General features: G+C 50.7%; 1 protein-coding gene across 3 annotated transcripts in view; it reads left to right on the forward strand.

The window, feature by feature from the left end:
* GALNS (galactosamine (N-acetyl)-6-sulfatase) overlaps window positions 1-17200 on the forward strand; it is a 44491-nt gene extending 27291 nt beyond the window's left edge. For 2 of the 3 annotated variants that reach the window (XM_032122201.1, XM_032122204.1), the window contains 3 exons: window positions 2162-2283; window positions 11292-11409; window positions 14660-15208. In XM_032122201.1, coding sequence (XP_031978092.1) covers window positions 2162-2283; window positions 11292-11409; window positions 14660-14746 — 327 coding nt within the window. In that variant the 3' untranslated portion in view covers window positions 14747-15208. Of the gene's footprint in view, window positions 1-2161; window positions 2284-11291; window positions 11410-14659; window positions 15209-16953 lie in introns of those variants that run through there. The other variant, XM_032122202.1, reaches the window with a different exon arrangement.
* The last annotated feature ends 1981 nt before the right edge of the window (window positions 17201-19181 follow it).

A 19181-nucleotide genomic window follows, 5' to 3' on the forward strand; every position in this document is an offset into this window, starting at 1 on the left:
TTTTGGGTGGTGGTGTCCTGGTGGGTAGGACAGGCTTAGGCAGCCCTTGGCTCTTCTCCAGCTCCAGACATCACCATATCTGTACAAAAGAAATAATATTGAATTTTATATATTTATATCTTTTTTTTTTCACTCGTTTGTTGATGAATAGAAAATCCTTGAAGCTCTCTCTGCAGGTTGAATATTGACTCTCACGCAGGACATAAAAATAGCAATATTCCATTTCATTTGCAGGGATAAAGTTGGAATGCCTTAGAAATGTCCTAAAATGGTATTCTTGGGTTTTTATTTATTTACCTATTTGATTTTTCTCCACTAGACTGCTTTTCAAGAGGGCACTGAGTGCTTAAATTAGAATGACAGGTAGCTTTGGGCTGGTGGCATCAGGCAAATTGTCCCAGCACTTTCTTTCCTGGGAAGCTTTGGGATTGAGTTTTGGAGTCTGGGCTACAAGGATTTCCTAGGAAACACGAGATAAAATAGAAACAGAGCAATGTCTAAACAAACACCCGAGAGACGAAAATCTTTCACGCTGAAGCAGTCGCAGCCGAGGAGCATTGTACCAATTAGCAGGCTCTTAATTAAATTGCTTGTTTGATTTGCATCCAAATTATAATTTGGATGTTATGGAGGCTTTGATACCTTTTCATTAGCTGGTTCTTTTGTGGGGGAGAAAAAAACCCACAAAAATCTCTTTTCCCTGTGTGTTTCAGAGGCCTGTGGCGTCACAGGGTGGAAAGGTCAATCAGTTTTGTATCCATTTAAAGTCCATTATTGGTAGGGCCACTCCAACCTATCAAGCAACTCCCTTATTTTTCCAGTCAGTGATTCAGGAATCTATAGCTCTGTGCAGATAAATGGAATTTCATGGGCTTCTAAACTTCTTGCTTTATTGAAAAGCAGAATATTAACTGCTCCACTGACCAGCTGTCCATTAAAAACATGGGATATTTTTAGAAAATTGTTTGCCAATCAAATCCTACCAACATCTGTAGAGAGCCTTTTCAGTTTGTTTTATAAGCAAATGCTACAGCTGCTTTCCCACTTCCATTGAAACATTCCCATTTACCTGCTCTCCATGTCTCTGTCCGTGTCTCGGGGCACTTTGGGAATTGTAAGGAACAGCGTGGGAGCTGGAATTGTAAAACCCAGCTTTAACAAGTCCATTTGGGGCCGGGCCTCGCTGGGCTGGGGGGGCCCTGCTTTATTGGCTTCTCAGGGAAATGAGTGCTTTTGCATTTTTGGCTCTTCCCGGGGTTTAAATGGGCTCTGTTGGCCCTGGAGGCTGCAGGCCAGGGATTAGGGAGCTCCCAACTGGCTAATCAGGGCTGGGAGGGGAGCAGGAGCTGGCAGGGCTTCGGGGCAGATGGAAATGGCAACTCTGGTGCCCAGCGAGCACTTAACCCCTTGCTGCTCCCAGTTGCTCTCCCCGGGAGATTCCCAGTACCTGTGCCCTTCATATCCACTGCTGCTGCAGGGAAAACCCCACCTTGTGCCCCCCCAGATTGTCAGAGACGGGAATGTGGGAATGTCTCCACTCCCTTCATCCCCACTGGCATGGCCAGGGCCAGCTGAGTCCCTCAATACCAGTTTGCCATGAATCAAATCAAAACCACACCAGTTTTTTTAAAAATTAACCAGATTTGCTTCATTCTTCAGAGAAACTGATCCTTGAGGTGCTGGCAGGGGGGTTTTCAGGGAGGCTGGCAGGTGCCTGCTGCCTCTCAGGGTGTCTGGATGTTTCTCCTGGGGTTTTGGTTTTGATCAGAAGTGCCAAGCGATCCCATCTTCCTGGGGCGTTCCAAAGCCTTAAAAACCAGAGAGAAAACACTTCCCACATGCAGAATTTTAATGATTAAATGCTTCCACCTCTTTGTCTTTTGTTCTGCCATTTCATTTTAATGAATATTTCATTGGGATTATATTTTTATAAGACAAGAATGCACGGCCTTGCTTCAGCTCTTATGTCAGTGCCACACCACTTGGTCACCTTATTTTACCCCTCCAGCTCAGAATGTGTTTTGCAGACTGCACTCTTGGTTTAAAATAATTCTGAGGTTTGTTGGTGTTTTGGAGCAAAGTGCTGGAGAAAGTGGCATCAGCTCAGATTTTGCTGCCTGCCCTGCATCACCTTTGATGACCTCTCTCCTTTTTCCTGCAGGGCATTGATTTCTGTCCTGGCCAGAGTGTGTCTGGAGTGACAACGCACACCCAGGAGGAGCACACCTACCTGCCACTGCTCTTCCACCTGGGCAGGGACCCTGGTGAGAAGTTCCCATTGAGGTGAGCCACTTCATGAGGTTTCATGAAAACTCAGCAGTGTCAGCATTCAAAATTCATTTGCTTTGGTAGCTGGTTCTTGAAATCTGCTTAAAAACTGTCCCAGAAAGCCACTCTGGGAAATAATGGCTTTCCTGCTGAGGCTTTTCCTCAGGAAAGAGAAAGGACCGAACCTTGTTTCCAGGTGGGCAGGTGAGGTGGGTGTGCACACGGACTTGTCAGTCTGGTTGTTCCTGTTCTGTGTCCTGCAGCCCCTCAGGGAGGAGGGAAACCCCCATTTTTGGGCAGGACAGGGCTGAGTGCAGCACAGCTGTGCAGTCAAACAGAGCTGCTGGGGAGTTGTGCCCTGGAACTGGGAGTTTTGGGGCCAGGGAAGAAACAAGCAGTGGTGTGTGGTGCTGGAATCTCTGGAGGGCAGACTGGTAACCTTCCAGTCTCCTACCCTGGCCAAGGGAGCTTCTCCAGAGGGTCTTTAGCAAGAGGACTTTGTGCCCAACCCTGCTCTCTGGCCTCGGGCTCTCCTGGCTGTCTGAATCCATTTTCCTCTCTCTAAGCCTGCTATTGTAATGTTTATCTCTGGCACACACCATGCCCTGAGAGATTCCCGCATGGATTTATGCAGGCAGCAGCCAGGAGAGCCCACAAAGAGCCCTGCCACCTCCAAAAACGCTCCCAAGGTGTCCCCACCTCCTTCCCTCCCTCCCTGCAGCAAATCCACGGACAAGCAGCCTCATCCCTCACCAGTGGCTCCGACTGGGAGAGTGTGGAAATAAATCAAGAGGGAACAAGTGCTGCTGGGACTGCCTGCCCAGAACTGGGTTTGTGCAGCAGCCTGGAGAGGCAGAGATGTTTTCTGAGCTGACAGGGCTGCAATTACTCAACTGTTTTGAATAATTGAGTGGACACACTCAGCCTATTCCTTCCAGGGGAACTGAGCCCGTGCTGTCCACTGAATGTTTTCACTGGAGAGAGGAGGGGAGGGAAAATATTTCCATTCTCTCTCTAGCTTAACAGAGCACTTTGGAGGTGCATCAGGCAGTGGGTAAAGCTCTCTGGGAGCTCTGCTTCCACGGCATTCCAGTACTAATGAGTGAAGCACAGCTGCAGCTCCAGGGCTGTAAATACAGCTCAGTGGAACTAAACTGGGCTGGGGTTCCAGGCGAGAGCTGGGCAGTTTAACAACTGTTTTATTTCCCAAGGGCTTGGAGTGCCAGGACACAGGGAATGGCTTCCCACTGCCAGAGGGCAGGGATAGATGGGATATTGGGGAGAAATTCCTCCCTGTGTGAGGGTGGTGAGGCCCTGGCACAGGGTGCCCAGAGCAGCTGTGGCTGCCCCTGGATCCCTGGCAGTGCCCAAGGCCAGGCTGGATGGGGTTTGGAGCAGCCTGGGATAGTGGAAGGTGTCCCTGCCCATGGCAGGGGTGGCACTGGATGGGCTTTAAGGCCCCTCCAACCCAAATCAGGCTGGGATTCTGTGATTCTGTTTTAGGAAATGAGTGTACAGAAATAACCACTTTTTCCAAAAATCAAACAAAGGGGTAGCAGTGACTGGACTGTAGCTCACCTGCTGTGTTTGTCACCTGTGTCACCTGCTCCAGGCAACCCTGCCTTGCCAGGGGATTGCACTGGATGATCTCTAGAACTGCCTCCCAACCCTAAATACTCACATTGTGTTTGGGATTCTGTGACAGTGTTTGTGTTTCCTCTGGATTCGAGGCAGAGGAGCTCTTCCCTCAGAGGTGTTTGCAGCACCTGCTTCCCTGTGATTTCTCTGTTCCTTCCCACCACCATGGAGTGAGCATTGAAACAAATTCCAGGGTTCCATCTGCAATCATTTCTCATATGGCTGCATTGATTTTTTGGATATTCACAAGCTGTTGCTTTGATTGAATTTTATGGCAAGATTATGCCCCGATTATGGAGAGCTGTGCTGGTGTTTATTATGCAGCCCCTAATAGAAGCCCTCTTTTTAGCAAGCCACTCTTCCTTTCTCCAGCACATTCTGCTGCTATTGTCTCCTCTCTGGTCACAATGGAAAACTCATGGGAAGTGGGTCTCCTCTATCGAATGTGGTAATTAAATTATCCTCATTTGTGGAGCTGTTCCTGGTGTGTATTTTTATTTAGCTTAATTATCCCCCTTGGCAGGGAGCCTGCTGGGAGTCCCGACACTAATGTTTCTCCAAAGGGAATCCAGCATCCTCCTCCCAGCCTGCATCTGTCTGTCCCTACATGCTGGCTCTGTTCTCCCTGCCTGCTTTTGCTCACTTTCTATTACATTTATTCCTTATTTAGTGCAGCCTTTTCTTCTCCCTTGAAATAATTTTAACAATCTCTCATCTCTCTTGATTTACGTGAATTTGGAGCGGGGTCACGTGCAAAGGCACCAGCAGTGGGTGTCAGTGCTGCTCAGGGAGGCCTGGCATCACAGGCACCTCCAGAGGGATTTGCTGCTTCTAGATTTGGGATCTCAGAGCCAGGGAATCCCAGGAATCAGCAGCTCAGTCGCCTGCAGCAACACCCTGTCCTGCAGGACACGCAGAGACAATTCTTCAAGGCTGCAATTTCACAGATTCAGGGAATGTTTAAGACTGGAAAAAACCTTTAGGACCATCAAGTGCCATTAACCTGGCCCTGCCAAGCCCACCACTGCTTGGGTTGCAACGAGATGAGCTTTAAGGTCTCTTCCCACCCAAACCATTCCATGATTCTGTTACTCTGCATTAGGAAGATGAGTGGATAGAAATAACTTCTTTTTCCAAAAATCCAACAAAGCTTTTCAGTCTTTGTTGAAGTGGCTGCTAAAGGGATGCCTGAGGATGCAAGTCCTGCCAGATCCAGAGGCAGCAGGTGACATGTTCAGCTCCCTGCCTTCCTTGGTGAGGCAGGACAAGTCCTTCCTCTTCCTCCCACGGTTCGCTGCATTTCCTGGAGCCTGCCTGCAAACAATGCCAGCCAAAGGAGCTCCCACAGGAGCACTTTCCATGCAGTGCAGAAACTGCTCAGGCAATTCCAGGCAGGTCCTGTCAGCGTGCTGGGGACGTGTCTGGCAGGGCTGAGCCATCTGGCACCCTGCACTTGTGTTCCCTCCTTGTGCTGCATCCCTGCCCTCAGCTGCTCTGGGAACAGCAGGGCTGGGACTTCTCTTGCTGCTGCTGCCCCTCTGGGTTTGGCTGGATCCCCCCTGCACCTCAGTTTCTGCCAAGGGACACAGTTGTGTTTGCTCCTTTGCCTTGACATATCATGGAATCCTGGAATGGTTTGGGTTGGAGGGACCTTAAAGCTCATCCAGTCCCACCCCTGCCACAGGCAGGGACACCTTCCACTGTCCCAGGCTGCTCCAAGCATTGTCCAGCCTGGCCTGGGACACTGCCAGGGATCCAGGGGCAGCCCCAGCTGCTCTGGGCACCCTGTGCCAGGGCCTGCCCACCCTCACAGGGAGGAATTCCTTCCCAATATCCCATCTAATCTGGCAGTGGGAAGCCCTTCACCTGTCCTGTCTCTCCATCCCATGTCCAAAGTCCCTCTCCAGCTCTCCTGGGGCCCCTTTAGGCTGTTCTGTAGGAATTACCTCATCCCTGGTGGTGAGAAACGAACCCTTTGTGCCTTTGTCACCTGAGAGATTGCCTGGATCAGTGCAGGCTGGGGGACAGAAAATCTCTCTTTTTTTATAGCTCTCAACTTTAAACCATAACTAAGAATGTGTGTTAGGCAGCACAGAAAGCAGAAGTATTTCCCTGAGTCTGAGCAGGGCTTTGTTTCCTCCGTGGATGCAATAACTGCCCTTGTTACCAAATTTATCCAAATGCAGAACTAAAAGATCTGATAGGTTTTTTTCCTTGGCCAGTATTCTGTTATCTTTGGGCTATGGTGTGTGTGCTAAGTACCACCAAGGGAACTTGTTTCTCCAGTGTGACAAATTCAGTAAAATTATCTGTTGGTACCATCTTCACGAGCAGTTGTCAGATTTATTATCTGAGTCAGGTTATTGTTTATACAGACATTTACTAAAATACTGCTTTACCAGTCAAGAAGAACAAAAATAATGATTTTTTATTTTTATATATATATATATATATATATATATATACACCCCCCCCCCACATATATATATATTAAAAAAAGCAAAGCTGGCACAGCTAAAAATACAGTTACTAAAATACCTAATGCAGCCTGAAGTAGGAAAAGTGTTTTTAAAGCCAAAGAATTTATAACAGAAATCTCTGAAATTCTGCCAGTTTGAGCCAGAGGTGCAAAGCTGAATAACAAGTAAGGACAGGGTAAGCAGAGCCTGCTCACACCTTGCTCTTACTCCAGGTCTGTAGCAGCTTCTGCTCTGAGCAATGAGTTTATTGAATTATGAACATCAAAATTCCTGTGTTTTACTTAGGGCAATGGATTTTCCTATTATGGAAGAAAATGGAAGTGATAAGGCTTGGTTGATGAACATAATGATTTTAGAACACATTAATTAAGAAGAGAGCTCACAAGTGCCTATTTCGAGCAGATGGAAAATTCAGGAAATCATCAGAGAGGTAATTGCAGTGGTTATGGAGCCAGAAAAAAAGGGAAGGAGCTCCTGAAGGGAAGCTAAAGGGGAAAGGATCTGATAGAAAAGTTGCCAGTCTCACCTTAGTGCTCAGGGCACAAACCTGGCTGTGGGGAAGAGAGAGAAGGTGCAAAACAGGGGAGAAAATGTGAATAACAACAAAGAGCCCAGGGGAGACGCTGACTCCTCATCTTGGAAAGAGGGAAATGGTGCCAGCTGCACTGCAGGGGAGAATTAGCAGCTGCCACAGGAGAGGTGACACTAAAAGGGTGGAAACTGTGGATAAGGAGCCTCAGAGGTGGCTCCATGGAGCACCAACCACGCCAGGGCTGCATGCAGGAAGGTGGGAAGAAGCAGGTGAGCCAGGTGTGGCTGGTACAGAGCCAGCTCGGAGGGAAGAGGGGGAAATAAAATCCACCTGTGGAGGTGAATCATCAGCCTGGAGAATGGACACAAACACGTCTGGGGCCATGGCTGCCCTTTCCCAGTCTCTGTGACTCGGGGTTCACCAGCCCACAGCCGTGCAGCTGTTCTGGGTGGAGTGATGCTGCATGGAAAGGAATATTGGGAGAAAAAAGCTGCACGAACCAGCTGCAGGAAATGCAAAATGCAGTTTGGAATGGACGTCATCATCATCATCATCTCCACAGACAGGCCCGGGCAGTGCTGCAGCCACAAGAAAGTGGCCTGAAGAACACAGTGCTTAAGTTCTGATTTAGAAATACCACTGCAAATTAAACTTCAGGAATAGCACTGAGAAGTGAACTTCAGGAATAGCACAGAAGCAGCCAGCAGGAGGATCAGTGGATAGCTGTTGTTTCCTGTCACCTGCTCACACACAGATGAAGCCTTTACTACTCTGCCTTTATCCCCTTTGCCGTTTCAATGCTGTGGTTCCCTGCAGTGAAGTCCAGCAGAAAGGCAGGATTCTGGGCGCTGGGGAGGGAAATTTCCATGAAAATAGGTGAGCAGGTAGAGGATCAGCACCATCGCATCTCCTTGCTGCAGGGAGGGTGCTGATCATCACGGCTTGGACTCCACGGTCCTGGAGGCCTTTTCCAACCTGAATGATTTGGGGATTCCAAGGTTTCCTGTGGCTCAGTGGCCACATGCCCCTCATGTCTCCAGGGGTGCATCTGGGCCCCAAAATGCTGACTTGGGGTCAGGGCCACGTTCACTCCTTGATTCCTCATTTGTTTTCCTTTGGCTCCTCTGAGTCTCTGCAGTAATTCCAGCAGCAGAGCCCCAAACCTGTCTCTGCCTCCTGCATTGTGCAGACCTGAAATTGTGAATAAACTTGATAATAGAAGAGAGGAACAGAGGAAGACTGAATAATAAGACAAGATCAAGACTTGGATACCGCGGTGCTGCGAAGCCTCAAAGCACTGATAACAGATAAAATCAAATTATCAGAATCTGGGTGTATTTCACAATTAAAAATAATGGTTTTAATTAAAATAATTCCAGGGGAGAAGGAAGTAAAGTATCATTAGCCACGTTTCATGCTCTTCCCATAACTTCATATCAAGCAGAGAGCTGCTATTCCTAGAACCATGGAATCCTGGAATGGTTTGGGTTGGAAGGGACCTTTAAAGCTCATCCTGTTCCACCCCCTGCCATGGGCAGGGACACCTTCCACTAAACCAGGCTGCTCCAAGCCCTGTCCAGCCTGGTGTAGAGCCCTTTGTCAGGTTTCTGTGAATCCCATTCTAGGATTTTTTATAATACATCATTCCCATTTTCTCCAGGCCTCTCAGTAACGCCGCGGTCCCATCACTCCCAGGCCAGACACTGCGCTGTGCATCAGCAGCATGAGGTGTAAAACATCTTGAAATCCTGCTGGAAACGCTCCTGGATTTGTTTGGGTGCTGGTCTGTTTGAGGGTGCATTTAACGATGGCAGAGAATTGGCCCCGAAGGTGAAAGCCCAAGGACCACAGGATTAAAGCAGAGTTTTAACCCTGTGTGAGCCAAACCCTCCTCCCTGCAGGGCTGGGTTTGCTGGGAGGGCACGCTGGGGTTAACCAGCAGAGCAGGTTCCAGCGGAGCTGTGGGGGGAGGATGGGAGCAGATTGCCAAGGCACAATTACCGTAAATGAAGGAAGCACAGCCCACACCTGTGCCTGGGACCCCTCGCTCCAATCCAGCCCTGATTGCATCTCCAGGGACTTCCCGGAGGTAAAGTGTCAATTAGTGTAATGACCCTGGACTTTGTCCACTCTGTTCCCTCGTTCTGAGCGTGGAATAATTTCATGGACGCTGGGGGATCTCTTTTAGCAAACTCCTCACAACGCCACCTGCTCACCCTCTCATTCTTGCAGTGCTATTCCCAGCTCTCCTTCCCGGGATTGCTGAACTGGAATACGAAATGCAGCACGCCCAGGGCTGCATCCTCGCAGACAATGGTGCCCAGACACCTGTACAGATAATTCCACCTCTTTTTGGAACAGGGAATGTAGCAAGCCTTGCCTTGCAGCCCAGGCCGGCATATGCATTCCAGGAAAGGATGGGACTCCAGGTAGGAGAGGTTCCCAGCTCCCTTAACAACTCAGACTGATTACCATGAGGTAATTATCCCCATTTTACATGCAAATTCGAGGCACTCGTGCAGATTTTGTCTCAAAATGCACTTGCTTAGGGCTGGAGGCAGTTTTAACTCCTGTGCAGTCAGTAAATACTTCACAAATCCATGGATGAGGAATTTTGGGACGTTGTAGAGCTGAATAGGAATATCTGAGGAAAAACTGAGCTTAGCTGAGCCAGGAATCTCCATAGAGCCAAGGCAGGAAAAGCAGCCCCTATGGAATGGGGTCATGAAAAGAAAACCAGCCTCCATGGAGCAGAGTCAGATGGGACGTTGGGAAGGAATTGTTCCCTGGGAGGGTGGGCAGGCCCTGGCACAGAGTGCCCAGAGCAGCTGGGGCTGCCCCTGGATCCCTGGCAGTGTCCAAGGCCAGGTTGGACATTGGGGCTTGGAGCAGCCTGGGACAGTGGGAGGTGTCCCTGCCCATGGCAGGGGTGGGATGGGATGGACTTTACATCCCTTCTGCCCCAAACCATTCCAGAGTTGTCGGATTCTATGAAATTGGGGAGCTTCTCAGGATACTCTGGATTTCAGGGTGGTCCCTCAGCTCTCTCCACCAGGCTGCAGCCGGCTGGGTGTGAGAGCAGCAGCTCCGTTTGCTCCAGCTCCTCATCCCACATTCCCTTCCGGCTCTCTATCAGCACAGCTCAGGCCCAGCCCCACAATCAGCCTCTCCCTGGCTGCCTGCCGAGGTGGGATATTTATAGGGTTTACTGGAAACTCTTGGCACATTGCTGGCCTTCGAAATGTGATTGTTTTGCAGAGAAGGAAATTAGCTGGAGTGTGGGGCTGGTGGCCAGCTCGGCCTGGGAGCAGAAGGAGCTCAGGACCCAGCTGCATTGTTTCTTTTATCTTCAGAAGGAATTTGCCGCTCTCTGTGGGGTTGTTGGTGTTTTTTTAAGTGGCTCTTAACATGATGGACAAAGTGAGATCATTGTTAGGAATCCTGCATTTCAGAAATACTTGAGGTGTGAGTGAAGTGCACCCTGAGTCACTCCAACAAGTACCTACTGGAGGAATCGGGTGGATCAGGATCTGGTAGTTTATAACCATGTTTGAGGCATGGCAGATGGGTCCCAGCTTGGAATAATCAAGCTGTAATGGAAGAATGTGGATGGGGCAGAACCTCGGGATGTTGTGGAATGGGGGAGGTATTCTTGTCTTGGACAAGGCCCTTCTATTCTTCTCCTCTCTGTTTGCATAATTTTAGTTCATTTCCTTGGTGATTGTGGAGTTTAACCGGCCCAGGGCTGTGTTTGAAACCCTTCCTGAGAACACTCTTGTAAAACAAAATATTGACATTCCCTTCGCTTCCCTACAACAAACGCCTCCGCCTGGGGCAGGTGTTCCAGGAGAGCTCTTGGAAGATTGGGGGGTGAGTGTGGAGAGCTGGTGACCTCAGGTGGGACACGCTGGAAGGGTTGCCTTGGGAAATTTCTGTCCTAAGCTGTCTGGGAAAGTGTTTGTCCTGTGTCTGGGAAGTCTCCCTTGATCATCATTTAAAGGACAGCTCGAGGACGGCCCAGAAATGCCCTTTTATTTGCTAACACCGTTCCCTTGGGAACCCACATGAGCTCGCAGCAGATCTGCACGAGGAGGAAACCTTTGGGGCCCCTGGAGCAGCAGTTTGGAAAGCTGATCTGCTGGCAGCCAGGTGATTTCTGGGGAGGACAAGCCACTGCCATCCTCGTTGCCCTAAGCAGAGCACCTGTACCCTGTCAGCCTGGATTTCCTTCCCTACAGACCCGTGGGCAGCTGGCAGGATGTGTGCACGTCTCCTCCCTCCTTGTGGCCCAGGGAAAGTCTTGTGGCCCAGCCTGGTGATGTGGACACCACAGTGAAGCCCCAGCAGTAACCCCTGTGTCTCTCCCGTTCCAGTTTTGCCAGTGAGGAATACCAGCAGGCCGTGGAGCGCATCTCGGGGCTGGTGCAGCAGCACAGGGCCACCCTGGTGCCAGGCCAGCCCCAGCTGAACGTGTGTGACCAGGCTGTCATGGTGAGTGCCTAAAGCACAAATGCACTGGGGAATCCTTGGATTAAAATACATTTTGTAAAGGTTTCATAAAATGTCAGCACTGGGAAGGGATGGAGGAGAGATGCACGGTCACCTGTTGGTTGCTTCCTTCCTTAGAGGCAGGGCAGATCCTTCTCCTTTCTAACCCCCTTCTGCAAATCTCAAAAGTCACAGAATCCTGGAATCCTGCAATGGTTTGAGTGGGAAGGGACCTTAAAGCCCATCCAGTGCCACCCCCTGCCATGGGCAAGGACACCTTCCACTGTCCCAGGCTGCTCCAAGCCCTGTCCAACCTGGCCTTGGGCACTGCCAGGGATCCAGGGGCAGCCACAGCTGCTCTGGGCACCCTGTGCCAGGGCCTGCCCACCCTCACAGGGAGGAATTCCTTCCCAATATCCCATCCAACCCTGCCCTCTTTGTTCTGAGTCCTCCATGGGACAGTGCCTCTTTTTCAGTGGTGTATCTTTGGTCTTGCTCTGTCTCCTCCAATTCCCCCCCATGCCGGAAGTTTCCAAAGTCTTTATTGAATTGAACATTTTCAGTTCTGTTTTCTCCTTCATGTTTCCATTGGAAAGTTACAGTTTGGCTCCCCTGTCAAACACTGCTTGGTTTGTTGAGAACCTGGGAAAGAAACAGGATAATCTGGGGGAGGTTGTCAGTTGACAGGAGGTTGTGGAGTCTGAGGGAATGTGTCTGTGGGCTGACACAAAATAGTAACAGGCAAAATCATCCTGCTGCAGAAATAATCTCCTGAATCAGTCAGAACCTGCTGCCTCTGGTCTGTCACCAGCAAGGAACAAAATGTGGAGCTGTGTCCCCTCAGTAACAAGGCAAAGATCTTCCTTAGCTTTGTCCCATCTCTTTATTTTTGGATGTTAAATAGGAAAAAGATTTGAGGGCCCATTGTTTCTTTGTTGTTCTCTTTCCTTATTCAACTTTTCCCTTAATAAACTCTGTTCTCTGCTCCTCTGGGACCTTTGGGATTCAGGCACTGTCCCCAGGGCCTGGCTGCTGCCAGAGCCCTGCACTGCAAAGGCGTTTCTTCCCAAACTGCTTCACAAACTGAAGGCCATCAGAGGCAGAAAGGGGGCTGGGGGGATCCTAATCCCGGGGGGAATGTTTCAATCCCAGCAGGAAACACTGGGAGTTTTCCAATCTGTGTACACCCCTCACAGGATAACCCCATGGTCACTACACTAAAATGTCAGGCACCAGATTGCTGCCTTTGAGACCAGAAATGAAGATAAGCAAATCTTTTTAGGGTGATTGTATTGCTGGGGTAGACTGGGGCCTAAATCTGGTTTTGAGGGATGCTGGGAGATAAAGATCGTTTACTGACAATATCTCCTGTCACCTGTTTATTTGATAAGGGTGTTTGATGTATTTGGGAGAGAGAAGAATTGTCTTTACTTTTACATAATCAAAGTGTGTGGAAGTGTTCAAGGAAGTGTCCAAAGCCATGGAGGGACAGGACACAGGGAATGGCTTCCCACTGCCAGAGGGCAGGGATGGATGGGATACTGGGGAGAAATTCCTCCCTGTGAGGGTGGGGAGGCCCTGGCACAGGATGCCCAGAGCAGCTGTGGCTGCCCCTGGATCCCTGGCAGTGCCCAAGGCCAGGCTGGACATTGGGACTTGGAGCAGCCTGGGGCAGTGAAGGTGTCCCTGCCATGGCAGGGGTGGCACTGGAGGGGCTTTAAGGTCCCTTCCCACCCAGAGCATTGCAGGATTCCAGGACACAGAGGGATCATCCTGGGGCTCCTGCAGCCGTGGGTTGATGGAGGCACAGGAGCAGGGGAGGTTCTGCAGCCCATCTGTGCTGGGTCCCTCCAGCAGTGTCCAGGGAGCTCCCCCAGCTCCGGCTCTGCTGGGGAGGTGTGGGAGAAGCTGTTCCCTGCAGCTCGGGGCTGGCCTGGCTCGCAGCACACGTGGTGGTGTCCCCAGGGCTCCCAGCACAGACCAGCAACGGGACTGGGACTGCGAGACTGCAGCACAGACCAGTTATTGTTCTGCTTTTTCAAAAGAACAAGCATTTCATGTGTTCCTTTGGCTCTCGATTCCTTCTGCAGAGTGGTCTGAATTTTCCAGCCGCGGCCGCACATTTTAAACCAGAGAATTTAGAAAAGAGCATTAATTGTTCTGCAGGCCTGCGGAGCCCTCGGTGCAGAGGTGCCTCCAGCGCAGCTCCCTCTGTGGCTGCTCCTCTGCAGGAATAGCTGGTGTCTCACTGCCATCTGTTGTCAGCTCCGTGGAACACAAACCTCCTCCAGCGGTTTTTTTCCTGGGGTTGAGCTTTCCTTTTCCATAGGAATTTAATTCCAAGAAGACATAAATACTTGCAGGGTGAAAATCAGCAAAGTGAAAGGCAAGGGGTCAGAGTTGAACAGGCCTTTAGTAAGGGACAGCAGGAATGTCCCGTGGATGGACAGCCCTGAGAGAGGGAGGGACAGACAATGAACACAAAAGATTCCTGAAGGCAGAATGGCAATTGTTACCTGCCCTTCCCAGGACCACAATCCCAGATGTTAAATGGCAAAACCTCAATGAAATTAAAATGTTCACTTATCTGAATTCCTTCCTCCATGAATCCCTCTGGAAGCTGAGGCTGGCTGTGGCTCTCCTTGCTGGTGTCCTTTCCCTGTTGCACACATTCAGGTAGCTCAAGAAACATGGAAACAAGGAAGACAAATAGTTTTGGTGTGCAGGCACTGGAAGAGGTGTCTCAGGAATGCTTCCTGCTCCATCTGCTCATGGATTCATCCCTCACAATGCTCATTAAAATACCAGCATTCTTATCTCTCTCACACCCTTGGCCTTCTGCTGCCTTTGGCTACCTTGAGAAAGTGCCTGGATATTGCAGTGCTGAGAATGGGAACTCTCCTGGAATCCCAGGAAAAACCTTCTGGTCTGGTTGCTCTGTGCTCCTGCAGGAGAGAAAGGAGGGACACCAGCATCCCAGCAAACCGGGAGAGGCCAGGAAGGACTGGTGTATCTCAGAAGAGGGAATCATCTGCTGCACAGGATTTGTAGCCTTCCCTCCAGCTTTTATTTGAGCAGTGTTTGGAGTGGGGAATTTTATGAGCCCAGAGGCTTCGGCTGCAAGAGGAGTTTCATTTTTCAAGCAGGACATAAAAGTGTCTTTGTGAGGATCATAAGGAGCTGGTCGGGGTGAGAGCTTAGCAGATACTTGGTGTGAATCATCTTTCTGTCTATTTTTGTTTGTTTTTACCAGAATTGGTCCCCTCCAGGCTGTGAGAAGCTTGGGAAGTGCCTGAAAGCGCCAGAGTCTGATCCTAAGAAATGCTCTTGGCCTCACTGATGGCTGCAGCCCTCCAGGACTACCCAGAAAGCCCGAGGCAGCTGGACATCCAGTTTCCAAAGCACTTCTGCTCCTGTTGGCACTCCTGTTTACACAGGAAGGGTGTGATGTGTGCATGATATCATCACTTGCCCTTCCAAAGGGCCAGTGTTTATATTCCTCATGCTCAGGGTTTAGCCTCCACTCCTCTCTTCTCCCAGTTGCTTCCCTAAATGGTAACTCCAGTGAGGATTGTTTCAGCTGGAAAAGCTCTCTGCACAGCCACGACTCTGCCATCAGCTCCGAAATGCCATGGATCACTCCTGCTCCTTCCACCCAACCTTGCTCACTCGGGTGCCCCAACAGGAGCCATGGGACGGGTCAGGAAGCTCGGAGCTGCCAGAGAGCCCTGCCCAAAGTGCCCGTGTTTTGTTTGCCTGTAACTTGTTGTTTTAACATTTGATTTCCATTGTGAACTCTGGACATCAACTTGTTTTTCCTTTCTCCCTAAATTCGTGAGTTCTGGGTGCAAACAAAGGATCCCATCCCTCCTGTTCACAGCTGAGGGGTTGGACACGGGGAACGCCCTGAGTGCCTTCCGTATGTAGCTGCAAACATTCCCTGGGTTATGGTTTAAGGAGAGGTGAGGATTTTGTTCAGGTAAGCGTTGGACTGGGGTTACAGCCCCTGCCAGTGCCTGAAAGGGCTCCAAGAGAGCTGGAGAGGAAAAGGGCTGGAGGGACAGGACACAGGGAATGGCTTCCCGCTGCCAGAGGGCAGGGCTGGATGGGATATTGGGAAGGAATCCTCCCCTGGGAGGGTGGGGAGGCCCTGGCACAGGGTGCCCAGAGCAGCTGTGGCTGCCCCTGGATCCCTGGAACTGTCCAAGGCCAGGCTGGACATTGGGGCTTGGAGCAGCCTGGGATGGTGGAAGTGGGGTTGCACCAGATGAGCTTTGAGGTCTTTTCCAACCCAAACCATTCCAGGATTCTGTTGCCTAATTGTCAGTGCAGGACGTTTGTGGGGAGCTGGGGGTCAGGTGTTCATTTCGGAGCTTTCCTTAATTTCCAGGATTCTGGGTCTGAAGCTGTTCCAAGTCACAGTTCCCATCTCGTGCTCTGGGCCCAGCCAAGGGCAGGCTCAGAAATGCCCCTTTGCATCAGCCCTTAACTCCTGACCCCGTTTCCAGCGCACGCTCTCCGAGGAATTCTCCTTGTGCAAACTTTCCCCAGCCTGGGTGTAGCTCTCCTTTAGCCAGAGTTCCTGGGGAGCACAGAGCCTTTGCTCAATTCCACAGGGCACATTCCTGCTCTGCCTCGGAGCCTGTTTCACACCCTTCCCTGTCTCCAATAAACCTGTCTGGAGCAAAAGCAGGCTCCTCTGGGCTCTCAGGGCAGCAGCTGGAGGGAACCCTGAGCATGTTTGGGTTCAAACTGAAAGAGGGGAAATTTAGGATGGGATATTGAGAAGGAATTGTTCCCTGTGAGGGAGGTGAGGCCCTGGCACAGGGTGCCCAGAGCAGCTGTGGCTGCCCCTGGATCCCTGGCAGTGTCCAAGGCCAGGTTGGACAGGGCTTGGAGCAGCCTGGGACAGTGGAAGGTGTCCCTGCCCATGGCAGGGGTGGAATGAGATGAGCTTTAAGGTCCCTTCCCACCCAAACCATTGCAGGATTCCATGATTCTCCATTTGCCCCACCAACAGCTCCGCTTCCACCCCTCCGGTGTTTCCCACAGTACACGTGCCCTTTCTGGGTGATGTTGTGCTGCCTTAGGAAAATCTGTTTTTCCTAAAATCCAGGAGCTCTGTACCTGGAAACAGCTCAACTTCCTTCCCAAGCAAAGCTTGGAGCTGCTTGAGAGCTCTGCTTCTGTGCCAGCTGCTGTGTTCCCGCCTGCTCCAGGCTCTCAGCTGCTTGTTCCTACCCTCCTGTAATCCCAAACACTCCCATTCTCCCCATTCCCCTGGTTTATGTACCTGTAATCCCCTCCACGGTAATTCCTGGTGTGTGTCTCATGAAGCTGGATAACCCCCTAAGGTTGGGATAAGAACAGCGCTGGAGTCAGCTCTCGCTGTTCCCACCCCTCAGAAATCCCAGCCAGCACTTCATGGATCCCTGCACATCTGCAAGTGGCATTTGTTTACAGCCCACATTTCTTAGGATGTTCCTAATTGTCCTTCAAGTATATCATGGCATTTCCAGCTCATCCATAACATTCCTCCTTGTTTAGACACAGCTCCAGGCTTGGGAGGTCCGGCCAGCCGCTCCCTCGGAGGTGAGGTGAGGAGAGGACTGGGAGGACTGGGAGGAGCTGTGGGTCTGTCAGCACAGGAGACCAGATAAAACCAGTAACTCCCCGTTTGCTGGGGCTGCTCCACCTCTGCTTTAGTGCTTCTCCATATCCAGAGAAGGGAATGGAGCTGGGAAGGCTCTGGAGCCCCAGGAGCGGCTGAGGGAGCTGGGAAAGGGGCTCAGGCTGGAGCAAAGGAGGCTCAGGGGGGACCTTGTGGCTCTGCACAAGTCCCTGACAGGAGGGGCAGCCGGGGGGGTCGGGCTCTGCTCCCAGGGACAGGAGGAGAGTTGTGCCAGAGGAGGGTTAGGTTGAATATTAGGGGATTTTTTTTCATGGAGAGGATGAAAAGCATTGGCACAGGGCACTGGTGGAATGCCCATCCCTGAAAGCATTGAAAAAATGTGGATGTAGCACTTGAGGTGAGCATAGTGGTGGTGCTGGGCTGAGGGTTGGACTCCATGATCTCAAAGGTCTTTTCCAACCTTAACGACTTTGATTCCTGGATTCTGTGACCCAGAACTGCCCGAGCCCTGCATTCACTATAAAACTCCCACCAGAGGAGGGAGTCCATGGCTGCAGCTCCCTGGAAATCCTGTCGGCCCTCAAATCGGTGTGAGCTAACACCACTTCGTGGGGTTTTGTGCTGCTTAGGAAGAGTTCCCCCAGGATCAGAGCTGGGCCCTGGCCTGGCCACGCTCCTCAGTCCCCAGCCCTTGTGAACACCCACTGGGAGTGCTCTGGACACTTCCTCCCTGTCCCCTGCCTGCTGCTTCCTCCTTTTCTTGTTCACAGCTGCACTTTGGAGGATCCTGCTTTGCCCCTGGAGCGTGCTGGGACAAGTCACCCTGCTCTGGGCAGCCACGGGGTTTGTCTGTCCTACCAGCACAGCAAACCCTTGTTCCTCCCTGGAATGATCTCAGGACACAGATCCTGGAGGGAAACTTTGCACTAGAGAGCAAGTAAGTGAAGCCATGGAGTGTCTGTTTGGAATAAAAGGACACGAAGCAGATAATAAATAATCAGGGTTTACATGTGACAAAGCTTCTGCTTTAAATTTGAATAGGGATAGTTGTTTTACAGCTGGGTAATAGGAGGAATTTTAAATTGATGCCTTTCCTAAAAATGTACAGATTTAAGAGTTGTGAGATAAAGAATTAATGAGGAAAAATAAAGTAATTTATCAGAAATGCAGCCTGTGATTTCACCTGTAAGCTGAGGGAGTAACACCTTGCTTTGGGGCACTCTCCCAGGTTCGCCTCTGGGCTCATGGGACTGACTTGGGTTAAAAATAACTTGGTTTGTTTTCCCGGAATTATTTTTACCATGGATTGATCTCGCAGCCCACACGGTGCAGGGCCAGCACAGGGGTGGGGATGGTGCCTGCAGCCCCCCCGTACCCCCTCAGGGCACAGAGTGGCCACATCTGCTGTTAAAAACCATCCAGGGCTGCTGGCCTAAAGCTTCCCAGTTTGGGAGCTGGGGCAGGAGTGGGGCTGGAGGGATTTCCTGCCCACTCAGGGACCTGCAGCAGCCAAACTGGTCTGGTGGTGGCTTCTCTTCTCAAGCTACGAGAGAAATGCCAAAGGAATGCTGGAGTTTAGGGCTGTGATGTTCCTTTCTTTATATTTATTATACTGAACACTAAAAGCTTAATATCTTCCTGGGCTAAGAGTCCAAGGAATTTCTTTCTTGCCTTTAATTTCCAATTAGCTGAGCCTCTCAAGCCTCCCAGCTCTGCCCCTGAGGCTCTGTTATCATCCCAGCCTCTGTGCAGAGAAGCTTCCGAAATGGATGGAACTAATAATCGTGGAAAAACTCCGGCTGCATTTGCAGGCTCTGGCTGCAAAAGTAGAGCCTTGATTTCAAATCCTGCAGCAACAAATGGATTATTTCGGTGGCAAATTGGTCCCCGGGGACCAACAATTTGGGGAGCTGAAGGCTGGAACTGGGAAGCAGCAGATCCATTCCGAACACTTAGAGCCAAGGTTAATGCCCTGCGCACTGCCTGAGGGATAACACGGCTCTGCCTGTCCGAGGGGAGGCTCAGGAATGTGGTGTTGAAGGGAAAATGGGGAAGTTTGGAACAAGGGGAGTGAGCAATCCCATGGATTTGCTGGTGAAACCTGGGGGCTGAGGTTTTGGGCAGTGACAGTGGGATTTGACTA

Source organism: Corvus moneduloides, chromosome 12 (genome assembly GCF_009650955.1).
Source record: "Corvus moneduloides isolate bCorMon1 chromosome 12, bCorMon1.pri, whole genome shotgun sequence".
Taxonomy (NCBI): Eukaryota; Metazoa; Chordata; class Aves; order Passeriformes; family Corvidae; genus Corvus; species Corvus moneduloides.